Source organism: Xiphophorus maculatus, chromosome 7, assembly GCF_002775205.1.
Source record: "Xiphophorus maculatus strain JP 163 A chromosome 7, X_maculatus-5.0-male, whole genome shotgun sequence".
NCBI lineage: Eukaryota > Metazoa > Chordata > Actinopteri > Cyprinodontiformes > Poeciliidae > Xiphophorus > Xiphophorus maculatus.
The window spans coordinates 6,306,868-6,321,405 of record NC_036449.1 but is presented as its reverse complement, the minus strand read 5'-3'; the positions used below and the strand labels follow the sequence as shown (position 1 = coordinate 6,321,405).

At 38.4% G+C, this 14,538-nt stretch overlaps 1 protein-coding gene across 1 annotated transcript in view; it reads right to left on the bottom strand.

Moving 5' to 3' along the window:
• The window catches only part of xpo4 (exportin 4), a 56,751-nt gene extending 52,308 nt beyond the window's left edge, over window positions 1-4,443 (bottom strand). Inside the window, exons 1-2 of the mRNA XM_005806236.3 lie at window positions 4,315-4,443; window positions 655-760 (exon numbers count right to left, since the gene is read on the bottom strand). Coding sequence (XP_005806293.1) covers window positions 655-760; window positions 4,315-4,407 — 199 coding nt within the window. The 5' untranslated portion in view covers window positions 4,408-4,443. The remainder of the gene's footprint in view (window positions 1-654; window positions 761-4,314) is intronic.
• Window positions 4,444-14,538: the final 10,095 nt, after the last annotated feature.

Genomic DNA, 14,538 nt, shown 5'->3' with positions numbered 1-14,538 from the left:
CATCCTTTGGCACAAATTTAGGCAATTAAAAAAGGAAAAAATAAATAAAAAAGAAATTGAATTATTTGTTTAGTTGCACCTTTTAATGCACTGCTAATATTAAATTAAAAAAATACCTTGAAAAATCTGCAAAATGTGCCAAACTTTTTTTATCCAGTTAATTGTCAGAATAGCATTAATCGATTATGCTAAAATAATTGTTGGTTGCAGCCCTGAAATACACCAACCGGGCTCACAGCAAATTTTGGAAAAGATAAACTTACTGGATTTAGTAAGGTTATTAAAAATAAAAGTCTGAATGTTTTTTTTTACATGAGTGGTTTTAATTTAGCTGTTTCCTTATCAAATGTCAGGTTCTACTGATAAATCAAAGACAAGGGATTGTATTTATCACACTTGGAAATAGGCACAGCGGCCCTAATTTCAGATGCATAGCTTGCAAAGTTATACACTATCTCTCAAAAGTCCTTTTCATAAAAACAAGCCGGCTTCCAACCGTAACACCACAGGCTGATTCTCATGTAGTCAGGCTCAAACATGTCCTGGAGCAACACGTCACCACGGTCCGGCAGCTTGTCACCAGCAAGGTGATTCCTGAACGTCTCGAAAGCGCCTCAACACTACGCAAGTTCAGCGTTTTATTTGACGAATTACCCAGGATGTGCTTGCAGATGGCGAACGGGGACTTGGACTTCCTGAAGGAGAGGAATACATGTTCAGCGTGCTGCCTCTGCTCTGTGCTGACCATGGATGGCGGTGCCTGGGAAGAAACAGCAACGGCACAGTTCAGGCAGAAAGCTTTAAAAAGATAACATGTACTTTGTAAAACCAGTGTGCTGGAGAATGTTTTTTTTTTTTAAATGCTTTATTCCAGGGCTGCAATTAAGGATTTTTTTTTTTTAGTAATCCATTGTTCTAGGGATGCACCGATCCACTTTTTTCACTTCTGATACCGATATCTGATGTTTAGTATCGGCCGATACAGAAAAACAGCTGAATTGACCTAAAATGTTTCATTTTGAAACACAGATATAAATGTACTAAACTCCAAATTTACTAGATAACTCTTAAATGGACCAATAGCTGCACAAACTTGGTCAAGAATGTAAAAACAACTTTAATCTGTTCAGTCAGTGCAAGTAGGAGCAGAATAGCCTATGAAAAATAAATGATAAAAAAAAAGGTGGACTATCTGGGTCAAACATGTAAAAAAAAATAAACTGCAACAAAAATGTTTTCAAATGGTTCAGAAACTGCGATTAGGAATTATAAATATAATGCGACATAAATAATAAAGTCTAGAATTAGACTGAACAGATCCGCTCTGATGGATCGGCTACATTGTTACCGGGCGAGAATTTTTTTCCAATCTCGATACCAATACAGATATTAATATCGGATCAGTGCATTTCCATCTCACACAGGACCAAGTCGGTTTGGATATGCATCGTCCTCAAACTGAAAGACTATCCTGCAGCTGAGACATCAACATACATGAGAAGAAATGTTGATGAATATAGATAACAAAACAATTTTCCAATGTAGTCTTTTAGTAAAAAAAATACTAAGCTGCAGCTGAGTTTGCACAGTTGCCTCCGTCATTCATAGAAGACACAAGCAAGCCTCTCATAAACAGATTGCAGCTCTAAGAAAGTGCAAAACAAACAGTTTTTTAAAATACAGCGGCGTCTCCATGATACCGCCCAGCAGGAAAGTCACATTCCAGACCTAATTGCAGTAAAAGCAGCTCAGTGGTTGGAGGCAGCAAAAGGAAGAAAGGCCCTTTTATCTGACAAAACACACATAATGTGCCATAATGAGGTGACACACACAGAGAGAGAGAGAGAGAGAGAGAGAGAGTTATAAAAGACGACTGCAAGCAGACAGACTCAACGGACTGGACCTAATGTGCTCTGCTGTTAGATTAAAGCCCAAATTTAGAACGACTTTTAATTCTGAACTAAAAGGGAATGACAGACGTTCATTCAGAGGCCTGGCGTGTCAAACGCACCACCGAGGACGGGTCGCAGGGACGTTTCCCCATTTCAAAATTCAAGACTTTTCCAGAATCAGATTCTCATATTTGTCTGGCAAAGTTTTCACCCAGCATGACTGGGACATGGAGTGCCAAACATTATATCGAGTTTTACTGTCGAGTCGAAAAATATAACTGAATCTCGCTTCGGGTTCAGCAGTTTGGAAAAAGGAATATTTCACTTTTCTATTTGGTTTTTGACAAGTTTAAGAATAGAAATGTGTGTGTGTGGGGGGGGGGGGGATCTGGAAAGTTTATTTATTTTGTTAGGAGAGATTTACAAATTTCTGGTGATACACAAAACTTGATCATCCCTGACAAGTAACTAATAAATTGACTGAACTAACTATTTGTTTTTTCCTATTCTTAGGGCTGTAGTTACGCTTTTCTGTTTACTTTGGTCTGCATCCAATTGATGCGTTTGACAACTTGCCACTTTTTCCAGCGGTTTGGTTCCTTTTCACACAGAAAAACCTCCAAGCGAACTGAAACCAGTCGCTGCAAACCAGCCGAGAATCTGTTTATTAGTCAGACGTGTTCTGGGGCAGGAGAAGCAGAGGTTAAAAAAAGAAGAGAGACATAGTTGTGTCCAACTGTCTCTTCTAATTTTAAGTTCATTGATAATTTCACTGATAATAAAAACAATCTAAATCTGGGGGTTCTCTTCCTGCAGTAACAACTTCTGCACCGATCAGGGTTACTGACAATCTGAAAAATATTTATGTTTTAGATTAGAACCGGCCAATTAGGGATGATCCTGGCTTGGATAAAAACTATAAATCCTTCACTGAGAATACAGACGGGAACTGTTGTTGGCAAGACCAATTATGCTAACTGGGATTGATGCTAAGAAGCTAATCCCAGTTTTAAATCTAAGATCATTTTGTCTTTCTGCTGCACTATTGGTGAAACGAAACAACAAAAAACACTGACATTTCTTCTGGTCCTAATATATCCAAGAGGATTTGTTAAAATATAAGAACAATTTAACAATCTAACCCCTATAATGACAAAGTAGAGGTTTTTACTCCTACAAAATCAGCTGTTGTGTTTAAAAAAAAAAAAAGCTTATGGAAATATAAAAATAGGAAATATAAAAACAGCAAACTACTACAATTTCAAATCCTCAATAAAAGCTAATGAATCTATGCAAAGGATTTAGCATATAGAGGTTTTTACTGTGTACATAAAGTTCCAGAGGGAGACAGCTCTGTATTTTTGAGCTAATTCTGAAAAAAAAAAATATTTATTTACCAAAAAAAAAAAAAAAAAAAAAGGTTATTTCTAGTCATTTATTGCTCTCAGGAGAAATATCAGATCATAGTTTTACCAAATTGGTGATTGGGAATTACCCATTAGCAGACACACATCTTCCAAAAATGTATTAAGTTAAAATATACAACACTTTTCTTGATATAGCTTAAAATCTAATGAGTTATTAAATTGACATCATTTAATGAAAGTTAATCATCCGACAAACAGCCGGTTTCCCCCTTCAGCCTTCTAATTTAGTCACCAACAGCCTGGATTTGAGTTGGTAATATTTTAAATCCCAGACTAAAACACCAGCAGGTGAGTGAAATGTGGACCTTTAACAGCAGCTATTTGACTCACTGTTGTACGGTGGAGATTTCCTTTCTAATAATGTCATTTTGGGCTGAGGGGGGTTATTTACATTGAAATGTTCACGCAGCAGCAGCAGCAGCAGCTAGCTGAATCACCCAGCATACACACCGACATGCACATGGTTAGCTACTGGCTCCTAGCCGGGCTCTTCTGTCTCATTTGCTCCGGTTCAGGCCGAAATAAGTTAAGTGTTTAGCGGGAAAGAGTGTGGTCTAGCTGGGCGAGGAGGAGCTGGAGCTGCAGGCAGGGGAGCAGAAGAGAGAATATAAACAACAGCGACATGCTGCGACTGTGTCCAGAGCGCAAACATCTTGATTTAGCGACACAGAGAGAACACGAACCGCAGAAGTTTCTGGGGGGGAAATGAGCCCCAGCACGAAGACTGGGGTTGGTAGTTAAAGTCCGGAGACGTACAGCAAGGTGCGGCATTTGAGCTTAATGAACAGGTTTTGTAACGGGACGGAGCCGAGCGAGACTCTGCGCCACGCATCGTTCAGACATACCGTCTCTAACCTGAACACAGTCACCAACAACAACCGGGGCGAAACGAACCGCCGCGGCGAAGATTTTCACCCGACGAGCTCCTCCGCAGACCGGGTTAACTAGCGCGTTCCGAGCCCGGAGCGGGGACGAAACCAGGCCGGGCTCCTCACCATTAAAACTTTGGCAGCGCTCTCCAGTTGTGTGATCACTTCTGGTGCACCGACCGCCGCCATCATCATCGGCTCCCTCCAATGACGCGCCATGCGCTCTGCATTGTGGGATACTCGGCAGGACCCACGGCGGAGAGACTCCGCGAGTTACGTAACCGTGGAAAAGCATTTCTCTGTGGCGGAACATCAGAGGAGTGTTTTAAAACTGAATGTGAATGATGTTCACTATTAATTTGAACAAAAAAATAAAAAAAAAACAAGTCAACAATAATTAGATTTTACTGTAGAATTCATTTTTGTTTGTTTTTGATTTTTTGTTTTTGTTTTGTTTAGAATTTGTCGTGTTTTATTTTTATTTTTTCAGTTTCGAAAGTTCAGTATGACGACGTATTAGGGCCATTGCTGATAGAAAAAAAGATAAATAAATTCTCGCCAAAAAAAAAAAAAAACTACAAACAATGTGAAAATAAAAATAATAATTCAGCAATTATTGAATTAATTATTCAATAATGGATTTTTTTCTACAGTAAAATTTATTCTATTTTACTGTAGAATAATTTTTTTGTTTGTTTTTGATTTTTTTGGAATGTGTTTTTTTTTGTTTGCTTATTTATTTATTGTATTAGTTTTGTTTCTTTGGGGGGGCGGGGTGTTGACGGGGTTTTGTTGTTGCTTTTTTCAGTTTTGAGAGTTCAGTACGACGTTGTAATTGGGTTATTGCAGATAGAAAAAAAGAGAGATAAATTTCCGCCAGAAAACATGAACATCTCTGAGATGCAAAGGTCACAAATTTCCAAGAAAAAACGGAGACATTTTTTTAGATTCGTCTCAGAAACTTTCTAAAACAAAACTGTTGATTTCTGAAGTGCAACTCAAAATGTTAAACTTTTTTTCCAACATTTCTGAGTTTTTCCAGCACATTTTTTACTTTTGAAATTTAGAAAATTTCCCGGTTTTTTTATGAAAAATGTTTGAAAGTAATCTAAAAATTTAAGGGTTTTTTTCTCTTTTGACTTTCGAAACTCTTAACACTAGGACTACCAGGATTTTGAGAAATTCCTATCTCTACCAAGAGGGGCCAAATTGGGTATCTTCCTAGAGCTACCGAGAGAGGGCCAAACTGGGTTATTAGCATCCAAATGTGGCCAAACTGACGACTCTGAATGGTCTAATTAGCATCCCTGTAGATGTGACCATAGCCTGAGGGACCAGCAGGGGGGAGGAGAGCCAAACTCACTACATCAACTTTCACGCTGATTGTCCTTTGTCATTGTCAGTAATGGCCTTATTTACATAACAAAGGCGCCTCTTCACACCCTCTCTTGGAGGGCCAAACTGGCCCCTCTCTGGTACCTAGACGAAGATTCCCATTTTGGGAATCTTTGGTAGTCCTAGTGTTAAACTTCCTTGTTTTTCTTGAAAATGTCTGAGTTTTTTTCAGCCGAAATGCACTCCTTTCTTTCCTATCTACATGTCCCCAATACGCTGTCGTAACAAATAGGCCAATAATTTACTTAAGAGTATTTTCTAGCTGCACTGAGTTGGCAGAAAGACATACCAAAACTGTAGCCATACAGAAATACAGATTTTCAACTGCCCTGGTTATTGTAAAACCATCAAACAGAAACGCATTGATCACAACCAGTTACCTAATGCCTTAAATAGGCTACAACAAACCAACCATCTCGGAAAAATACGCGTATATTTAGGATATGATGCTGGGTTTCAGTCACGTGACCTGGAGGACAGTCACAGGACTGAAACCCAGCAGTAGAGCTTTGATGTTTACGTCTCGTGCTCTCGCTCGGGTCAAAAACTTTGACCCAATTATATTCTCCATGATTTAATCTATGGTTACAGAGAGACCTGGTCACACTGGTCACACTGGTCGAGTCCTGCTGGGCAAAACTTGAAGGTCTTTCTCGTCTTGTCTATGCCAGTTCAGCCCTTAATGTCCCAAACAGCCTTTGCACTAAAATTGATCAAATACTCATTGATTTCATTTGGGGGCAAAAAGTCCGATCTTAATAGGAAAAATGTTATGATCAATAGACTGAGGTCTGGTGGTTTCACTGTTCTGGACTTTATTATCCTACATTCTACCTTCAAAGTTAGGTGGATCCAAAGATATTTGTAAAAAAAAAAAATCCTGATTCAATGTGGCATTGGATTCCTACAGAAGTCTTTAAATCCTTGGGCGGCTTAGACTTTTTATTAAGATGTAACTACAAAATAGAAAAGCTCCCTGTTAATTTATCTAGCTTCCATAAACAGCTGGACATTGGTTTATAAACATAACTTTTCCCCTCATAACTGTTTTATATGGAACATAAATCCCTATTTCTGTTATTTCTTAAGAACTGGGTGGATAATGATATTCTATCTGTAAAACAATTGTTTAATGAGGATGGTCAACTGTTTAATTATGGTGAAGTTCTTTGTAAATATAATTTCCCTGTGACCCCTAAAGAATTTGCTGTTGTTTTCGATGCTAGTCCAGCAGGTTTGAAATTTCTTATATCAACCTCAGGTACAGTCCATGTCCAATATCCCAGATTTCCAGAGTTACTTATTGGTAATTCAGTCCCGTTCCTTAAAACCGGAAATGAACATACTAGAGAAATAATCCAGAGGAATACTATTAGCAAACCTGCTTCAATCTTTTTTTGGAACAATCTCTATACAGATATTGATTGGGAACAACAAACATGGCTATTGCCAAGAAAGTTTTTATCTCAAATAAAGTACGGGAGGTGTCTCTTAAAATTTTACACAGGTGTTACCCTGTCAATTCAGTACTTTCTAAATATATTCCAAATATTGATCCTTTGTTCCTTTTGTCACATTGAACAAGAAACATTAACTCACCTTTTTTGGGAATGCTCTTTCAGCAAAACATTTTGGTGTCACTTCAGTATTTTCTTTAGTCGGAAATGTGATATACTTATTCCTTTGAATGTTAAACATGTTTTCTTTGGTATTTCCAATAATAGTATGTCTGGGAAAGAATATATTATAAACTTTCTTATTCTGTTGGCTAAATTCCACATACATGCCTGTAAATTTGCTAAACCCAAACCCAACCTCGGTGTTTTTAGAGCTTATGTAAGATGTTTCTTGGACTCGTTATAAATGTGCACCAACTCTAAAGCTATGACACTTATTAAGTGATGAATTGTGTTTATAAACTATGATTTTTTCTTTTTTCTCATGGAATCCTGTGGTTTAGTTACCCCAGCACCTCAAGCATACTATTACTGTCTGCGATTGTATATTTTTCATTTGTAAATAAAGTTTCTTTTTTAAAAAGCGCTGTTGCTCGGCGCCATCTTTAAAGGCCATTGTGCTACCGACCGCAGCGAGGTTGTTTTCAAGTTGGATATCGGCGCTCCGCGGAGTAAGGGGTGTTTAGCTCAAGGTTGATCCGATTTATGAACGCTAATTCCGGTCAGCGGTTCTCTACCGCTCCCTCCTCAAACTCTAGGAGGTTCACATAGGGATCGTCAATTTCCGAACCAAACACTCCTGTAAATAAATGCCTTGTGACCAACTGATCCCAAAAAGTGGTAATTCATGGTATTACACGAGGCACACTATCCTCTATTAAAATTTTAAGTCATATTCAATATTTTAAATAATTTTAATATTACATAATATGTTTTCTTCAATAGCTTCCAAATCGTTGCCCCATTAACTCAAAACCTGTGTGAAATTATTCTATGAGGCACATTCGTCTTTATTACATTTTGACACTTTTTATATTTTCTAGCTAATTCTGTAGTCAAAATGTAGTATTCTTCTTCAATAGCTCCTAGGTCATGTGACCTATTAACTCAAGATCCGTGTGAAATTATTCTACTAAACTATGTAGATGATGCACACATCTTTATTACATTTTGACCCCTTTTTAAAAAATTTTAAATAATTGTATATTTAATATATATAATATGCAATTTATATATGTATATATATATATATATATATATATATATATATATATATATATATATATATATATATACAGTACAGACCAAAGGTTTGGACACACCTTTTAATTCAGTGAGTTTCCTTTATTTTCATGACTATTGACATTGTAGATTCACACTGAAGGCATCAAAACTATGAATAACATGTGGAAATATGCACTAAACAACAAAGTGTAAAACAACTGAAAATACCCCTTATATTCTAGTTTCTTCAAAGTAGCAACCTTTTGCTGTGATTACTGCTTTGCACACACTCTGCATTTTCTTGATGAGCTTCAAGAGGTCGTCACCTGAAATGGTTTTCACTTCATAGGTCAACCTGCCCTGTCAGGTTAATAAGTGGGATTTCTTGCCTTATAAATAGTCATGAAAATAAAGAAAACCCATTGAATTAGAAGGTGTGTCCAAACTTTTGGTCTGTACTGTATATATATATATATATATATACCTGTAATGTTTAATTACATAAATTCTAGGATCTATTTCATTACATGTTCACATCTTACCTGAAATATACAACAAATATTTACTTAAAGTGTGATCTATTTCATAACATTTACTTGTCACCTTTATTGTTTACCTTGAAATGTTTAATTTCACATTAAATGTTTAAAAATGGGCTCTTTCATCTGGTTTGCTTGTTACATTAAATGTTTACTGCAAAATGCCTGATTATATCCATGATTTGGAAGCGATTGAAGAAAGCATAATATTTAATATTAAAATCATTTTAAAATATTGAACAATTGAATAAACCACGTCAGAACCTTAAAACTGGTGAAAAACGAGCATGGAATACAACTCTTGGACGCCTATGATGATCCTTTGTCTATTTCTGTTTGTTTTTGTCGTTCTACTATCCTTCTGTTTGGTGTCTGACAAATGTTATTTATTTAGATTTTTACTTTACTTTTTTATTGTTGTCTTGTAATTATATATGTGCCTTAAGCCTGTAAGACTTGATTACATTAAGTCTTAATGTAATCAAGACTTAATGATTACATTAAGTCTGGATTATGAGCAATTAACACAATTGCTCAAAGTGTTAAAAAGGGTTTCAGTCAGGTGACTGTCCTCCGGGTCACGTGACTGAAACCCCGCATCAAATCCTAAATATAGGCGTATTTTTTCGAGATGCCTTGTTTGTCCTGGCCTAGTTAAAGCATTAGCTTACTCGTTGTGATCAATTTTGCTTTGTTTTGAACCGAAGAAATCCACTTCCGGCCCTCCATCTGAATTTCGCGCGGCATCCGGGTTCACGTGACCGAAACCCATCAATTGCTGGGTTTCAGTCACGTGACTGCGTCATTCGGGTCCCGTGTCTGAAACCCAGCAATAAAAGTCCCCGGCGTCATTGCGCGGTTCTCTTTGGATTTTGAGAGACGGCTGAAGCAGCCTGGAAAGCCTCGGGACAGTTTGAACTGGCTGAAATCTGTGACTTGCCAAACCTGCTGAAGAAGAAGCTGCTGACCTGTGGAAAGGGGCTTAAATTGACTGGGGTCTTTTGACCAAACAGGAGACAAGGAAAGTTCTGAAGAGGGTCCGGCTCCCTGGACATCTTCCCCCAACACCTCCACACAGATGGCAAGAAAGGAAGACTCTGTTCCCTTGACATCGCCACACACCATCTCCAAAAAGAGGAAGAGGAAGGAGGACCCTTCTACACCACCACCTCTTGCCACTACCCCCAAAAAGAGGAAGGGCGACTCTTCATTAACAACTCTTGCCACGATCACCAAAAAGATGTTGGCGTCTCTTGCCACCATCTCCAAAACAAGGCAGAGAAAGGAGGATCCTTCTCCACTGATATCTGTCTGCCACATGGCCAAGAAGAGGCCGAGGGAGGAGAGTGCTGAGGTGGAGCACCCTAACAAGAAGATGGGTTGTGAGAAGGTCCTTGGAAATGGGCAGTCCTCTTCGTGGCTTATTCCCTCAGTCCTTCGAATCAGCGTCTCAGGACCAGAAGATACTAGAGAGGACTGTGAAGAGCCAATGCCGTCATCATCCGGCGGCCTGAGAAGAGGACGGAGCTTCCGACGCTCCTGGTTCAGACCTCGTTACAGTTATAGTGACTCGGATTAAAACTGTGATCTCTGCGGGGCGAAGGACCAATTCCCCACAAGGACACACTGAAATGTCAGGAGATCATTGCTTTAATGACTTGTTCTTTTGAAGCTTATGGCTTTGAAGCAGGACTGGGGATGTCTTAGGTAGCGCCTTGCGCCTGGGCTTTTGTTTGCGCCACTGCTGGATTTTGGTCTTTTGAGTGACCGCTTTTCCACCGGCCCGACCCGGCTCTGTAGCAGGGTGCCGCCTCCTGGCGGTAGGGGGTATAGCGCCCCGCCTCCAGGAGCTGTACTTCGTTGCTACGCGACCTAACGCGAGTTGTTTTTCTGATACAAGAGAAGAAGAAATAGCTGAGCTTTTTTTTAAAAAATAAATTATAGCCTGATTGTGATTTTTCTGAGACTTCAATGAGACTTTGATAAATTAGGTTTTAATAGGGAATAGAAATTTGAGAATGTGGTCGATCAGTTAAATAGTATTGAGGGCGGAAAAGAAGATTTTTCGTTTTAAAAAAAATACTGGGATCATTATGAGAATTTGAGGTATAGATATTAGGAGCCAATAAATGGCAGTAGTGCAACAAAATGGATGCAAGCTGCCGTTAAAATCTAAAGAAGAAGAAGAAGAAGAATCCTGTAACTCGCTTGCCTGAATATGGAATGAAACAAAGAAAGAACTGCATTTTGACTTTTTTGATCGTTTGGACTTCGTAAGCCATAATCCACGGTGCATCAGGTGACTGACTATTGGAGTTGAGTTCACCTTTTGTTTTGATCACCTTTAAGTCTTACGTTTTATTTATTTATTTATTTATTTTTTGTTTACTCGGCTCTGTAGCAGGGTGCCGCCTCCTGGCGGTAGGGGGTATAGCGCCCCGCCTCCAGGAGCTGTACTTCGTTGCTACGCGACCTAACGCGAGTTATTTTTCTGATACAAAAGAAGAAGAAATAGCTGAGCTTTTTTTATTTTTACTTTTTTATAGCCTGATTGTGATTTTTCTGAGACTTAAAGAAAACGCGCCGGAAAGCAGGTGGCTCAGACGGTGCAGGTGAGCTAACGATGATTTGTGCATTAAACTTCTATAAAACCTGCAATAGTGCCGAATATGCATGCGCTAATTTTAGCCAGGATGTTGCACATAACCTAAGTGTCAGAATCCATTCCTAATATATTCCGATGTGTTTCCAGATGTTGGTAAACCATCTGGTGCTTCTGCAGCCTCTGAGTTGCAGGATGTCTCATCAAGTGTCCGTCTTCCTGACTGCCACTCGGTGTTTGACCTTCAGGATGTCCAGAGACCTTCACCTTTCTGGAGCTGGGATCACATGAGCCCGATGTGCTGATGAAACATTTCTAATTTTTAAAAAAATGTGGCTGATGTTCTTACAGAGTTGAAGTGCATTAACGATCTGTTGTTTTTAGCTTCTCAATACGTTTAATTATGATTAAACTGATGTTCATACTGAGAGCAAATAAAGCTGTGTTCTTTCTAATCTGACTGGTTCTACTTTTAATCAAACTATTCATGTTTTCACATTTTGGTCACCAAGAATCACGGTCGTTTCAGGAGATGAGAAGATTAAAGACGATTAAAAGGTTCTAAACTTTAGTCTAGAAAATATTACTTTCATTTACTTTCATCAATTTAGTTACATCTACTAAAGCAGCTTAAAATATTAAAATGTCACTAAACTTTGCATTTTAAAAAACCCTTTAAAGGGAAAGAACCTTTTAACGAGAGCATTCCTAAGTTTTATTGATCCAGTTCTGGATCCGTGGAACCAAACCAGCAGCTCTCTTCTCATCAAAGCCTAAATTGATGTATTAAGTTGGATAATGTTCAGGTTGGCACCTTAACACTGCTTGTCAACCTCTCTGGATGTCCACTCAATAACGAATTATTATTATACCAAATTATTATAAGTAATAATAATTATTAATAAAAATAATAATTATTATTATTATAATTATTATTATAGTTTGGTATAATAATAATAATACCAAATTATTATTTTCTTTGCAGTTGTGAAACATTTCAAACTTCCCATATTATTTCATTACTCATCAATCATTTGTTACTTAAACAACCCACTCTATGGAGGAAATTGTTTCCTGAATTTAGGAAACTAAAACTACATCAAAATCCTGCGTTATGCGATGATAATAACTTCTCTACAACTTCCTATAACCTGTTTCCAAGCAAAACCCAAAGGGTTAAAAAGCCTATTTCTATGTTCCTTAGGAAAAAGGTTCATTGGATCCTTTGTGATTTTAGATTTCACAGTTTATGTTTAAGGTTACTCCACTAGCCTGAGTTATCTCTATTGTCAGATGGACCACAGAACAAACCCACTCCCCCCTTCATGAACCTCCTCTCACCTCTTGCAGGGGCAGGAAAAAGAGCTGATAAGGATTTCAAGAGAAACTCCTAATTCTTCTGCTGCTTCATTAGCATTTGGCTCTTGTATCATGAGATATGTTTTAGTTTCATCTCATTTTAAAATGTGGGAGTCTTCTGTTGCTTTACTTCTAAAGTTGTAACTTTGTTATCATGCTCTAGTGTTTTGCCAGGGGGCTTCATATGGTGGTCAGTTGGACCTGGTGGGGGTCGGAGTTGCAGCACCGCTGCAGCTTCTGCCTGTTCTCCCCTGCTGAGCTGCTGCAAGCTGCTGTGAGCAGGAGTTGCAGCTCCTCCCTGGTGCTTCATTGTTCTCTAGTCTAAATAAACATACTTGTTGCTTCCTCCTGCTTATTTTTATTTGCAACACTCTCTTCTTTCTGTAGTTGCTTTTAATCATGTCTTATTACAGTTTAGTGTTGATTCTCTACAAGTAGCTCCTCATGCACCAGTGTCACACAAAAAGATCTTTTTCCCAATAACCAATAGTTATTTCAGGCTTAATGTTAACCATTGATAGCAAATCGTGTAAATTTAGCAAAACTTCCCTCGTTTGATCAATTTCCATTTCATTCACTTCATCTAATTTGGGATGCGATGTCTCATTATCAGACTCTGGTTCACTCAGAGCTGATTCTAATTATACTCAGGCGTTTTGTTTCTCAGGACAGTTTCTGGCCAAATGTCCTTCTTTTCCACAACACCCTGAATTATTTGATCTTAGATTTCCTCTTCTCCCTCTAAAACCTCCTTTTTTATAAAATATTCCTGCTGAAGCTTTTTTTTAATGTTTACTACCTTCTCAGCATGGAGGGAAATAATTCACATACTCATCTAATGTTCCAGTTCCCAATTCTATATAAATGATTTACTCATATTAACCCATAATTTACTGTCCATTTGTTCTGAAGTTTTTATTTTCACAGGGTTCTGCCTTTCAATAACCTTCCAATCTTTACACTGCAGTTCATCTTTTGGTTCACACTTACTGCTGTTTTACCCATTTTGAACAATTTAGTCCAGTTCATCAACACATAGGATGATCTAAAACTGGGATTTTTATAGCGGGGCAACAATTTAAACAAATACCAATTGTAGTCATTCTCAATAAAGCATATCTGAATCCGGACTGAAAAAAGAAGCAAGTGAATAAACAGTGTACAGAAACAATAAACCAAAGAAAAAAATACTAAAGTAAAAGCAAAACCGTAATAAAAATGAAATGCACAAGAAACTAAAAACAAAAAAAAACAGTAACAGAAGTTGTACCACTATGGTCTGGAAAGTGCTCTCTTCTTCTAGTTGTTTACTCGTGAAAGTTAAACTTGTCTTTCCAGACTCGACTGTCTCTCCTGAGGGAAGATTGGAGGAATCCTTCTCTATGTCAGTGGTCTGGGCAGCAGTCGGTACCTGGATCCAGCAATCAATGGTGGCCTGTGTCCCATCGGTTTGTGTAGCCTTGGTCAAAACAGCACTTGAATTCTCAGGCTCAATTGTTTCTTTCTCCGAGGGAAGATTGGAGGAATCCTTCCCTCGGACAGTTTCCTGGATAGCTTCGTGGATCCAGGTATCAACTGCCGCGTGGCACCAATATATTGCTGCGTTCGACAAAACAGCACTTGAATTTCCAGACTCAACTAATGCTTTCCCTGAGGGAAGATTGGAGAAATCGTTCCCTGTCTCAGCGGTCTGGACAGCGCTCTCTTTATGGGTCCAGTCTTCTTGTGCCATCTTCATCAGAGAAAATGTTGAGCTTTCGGACTCAACTTCTGG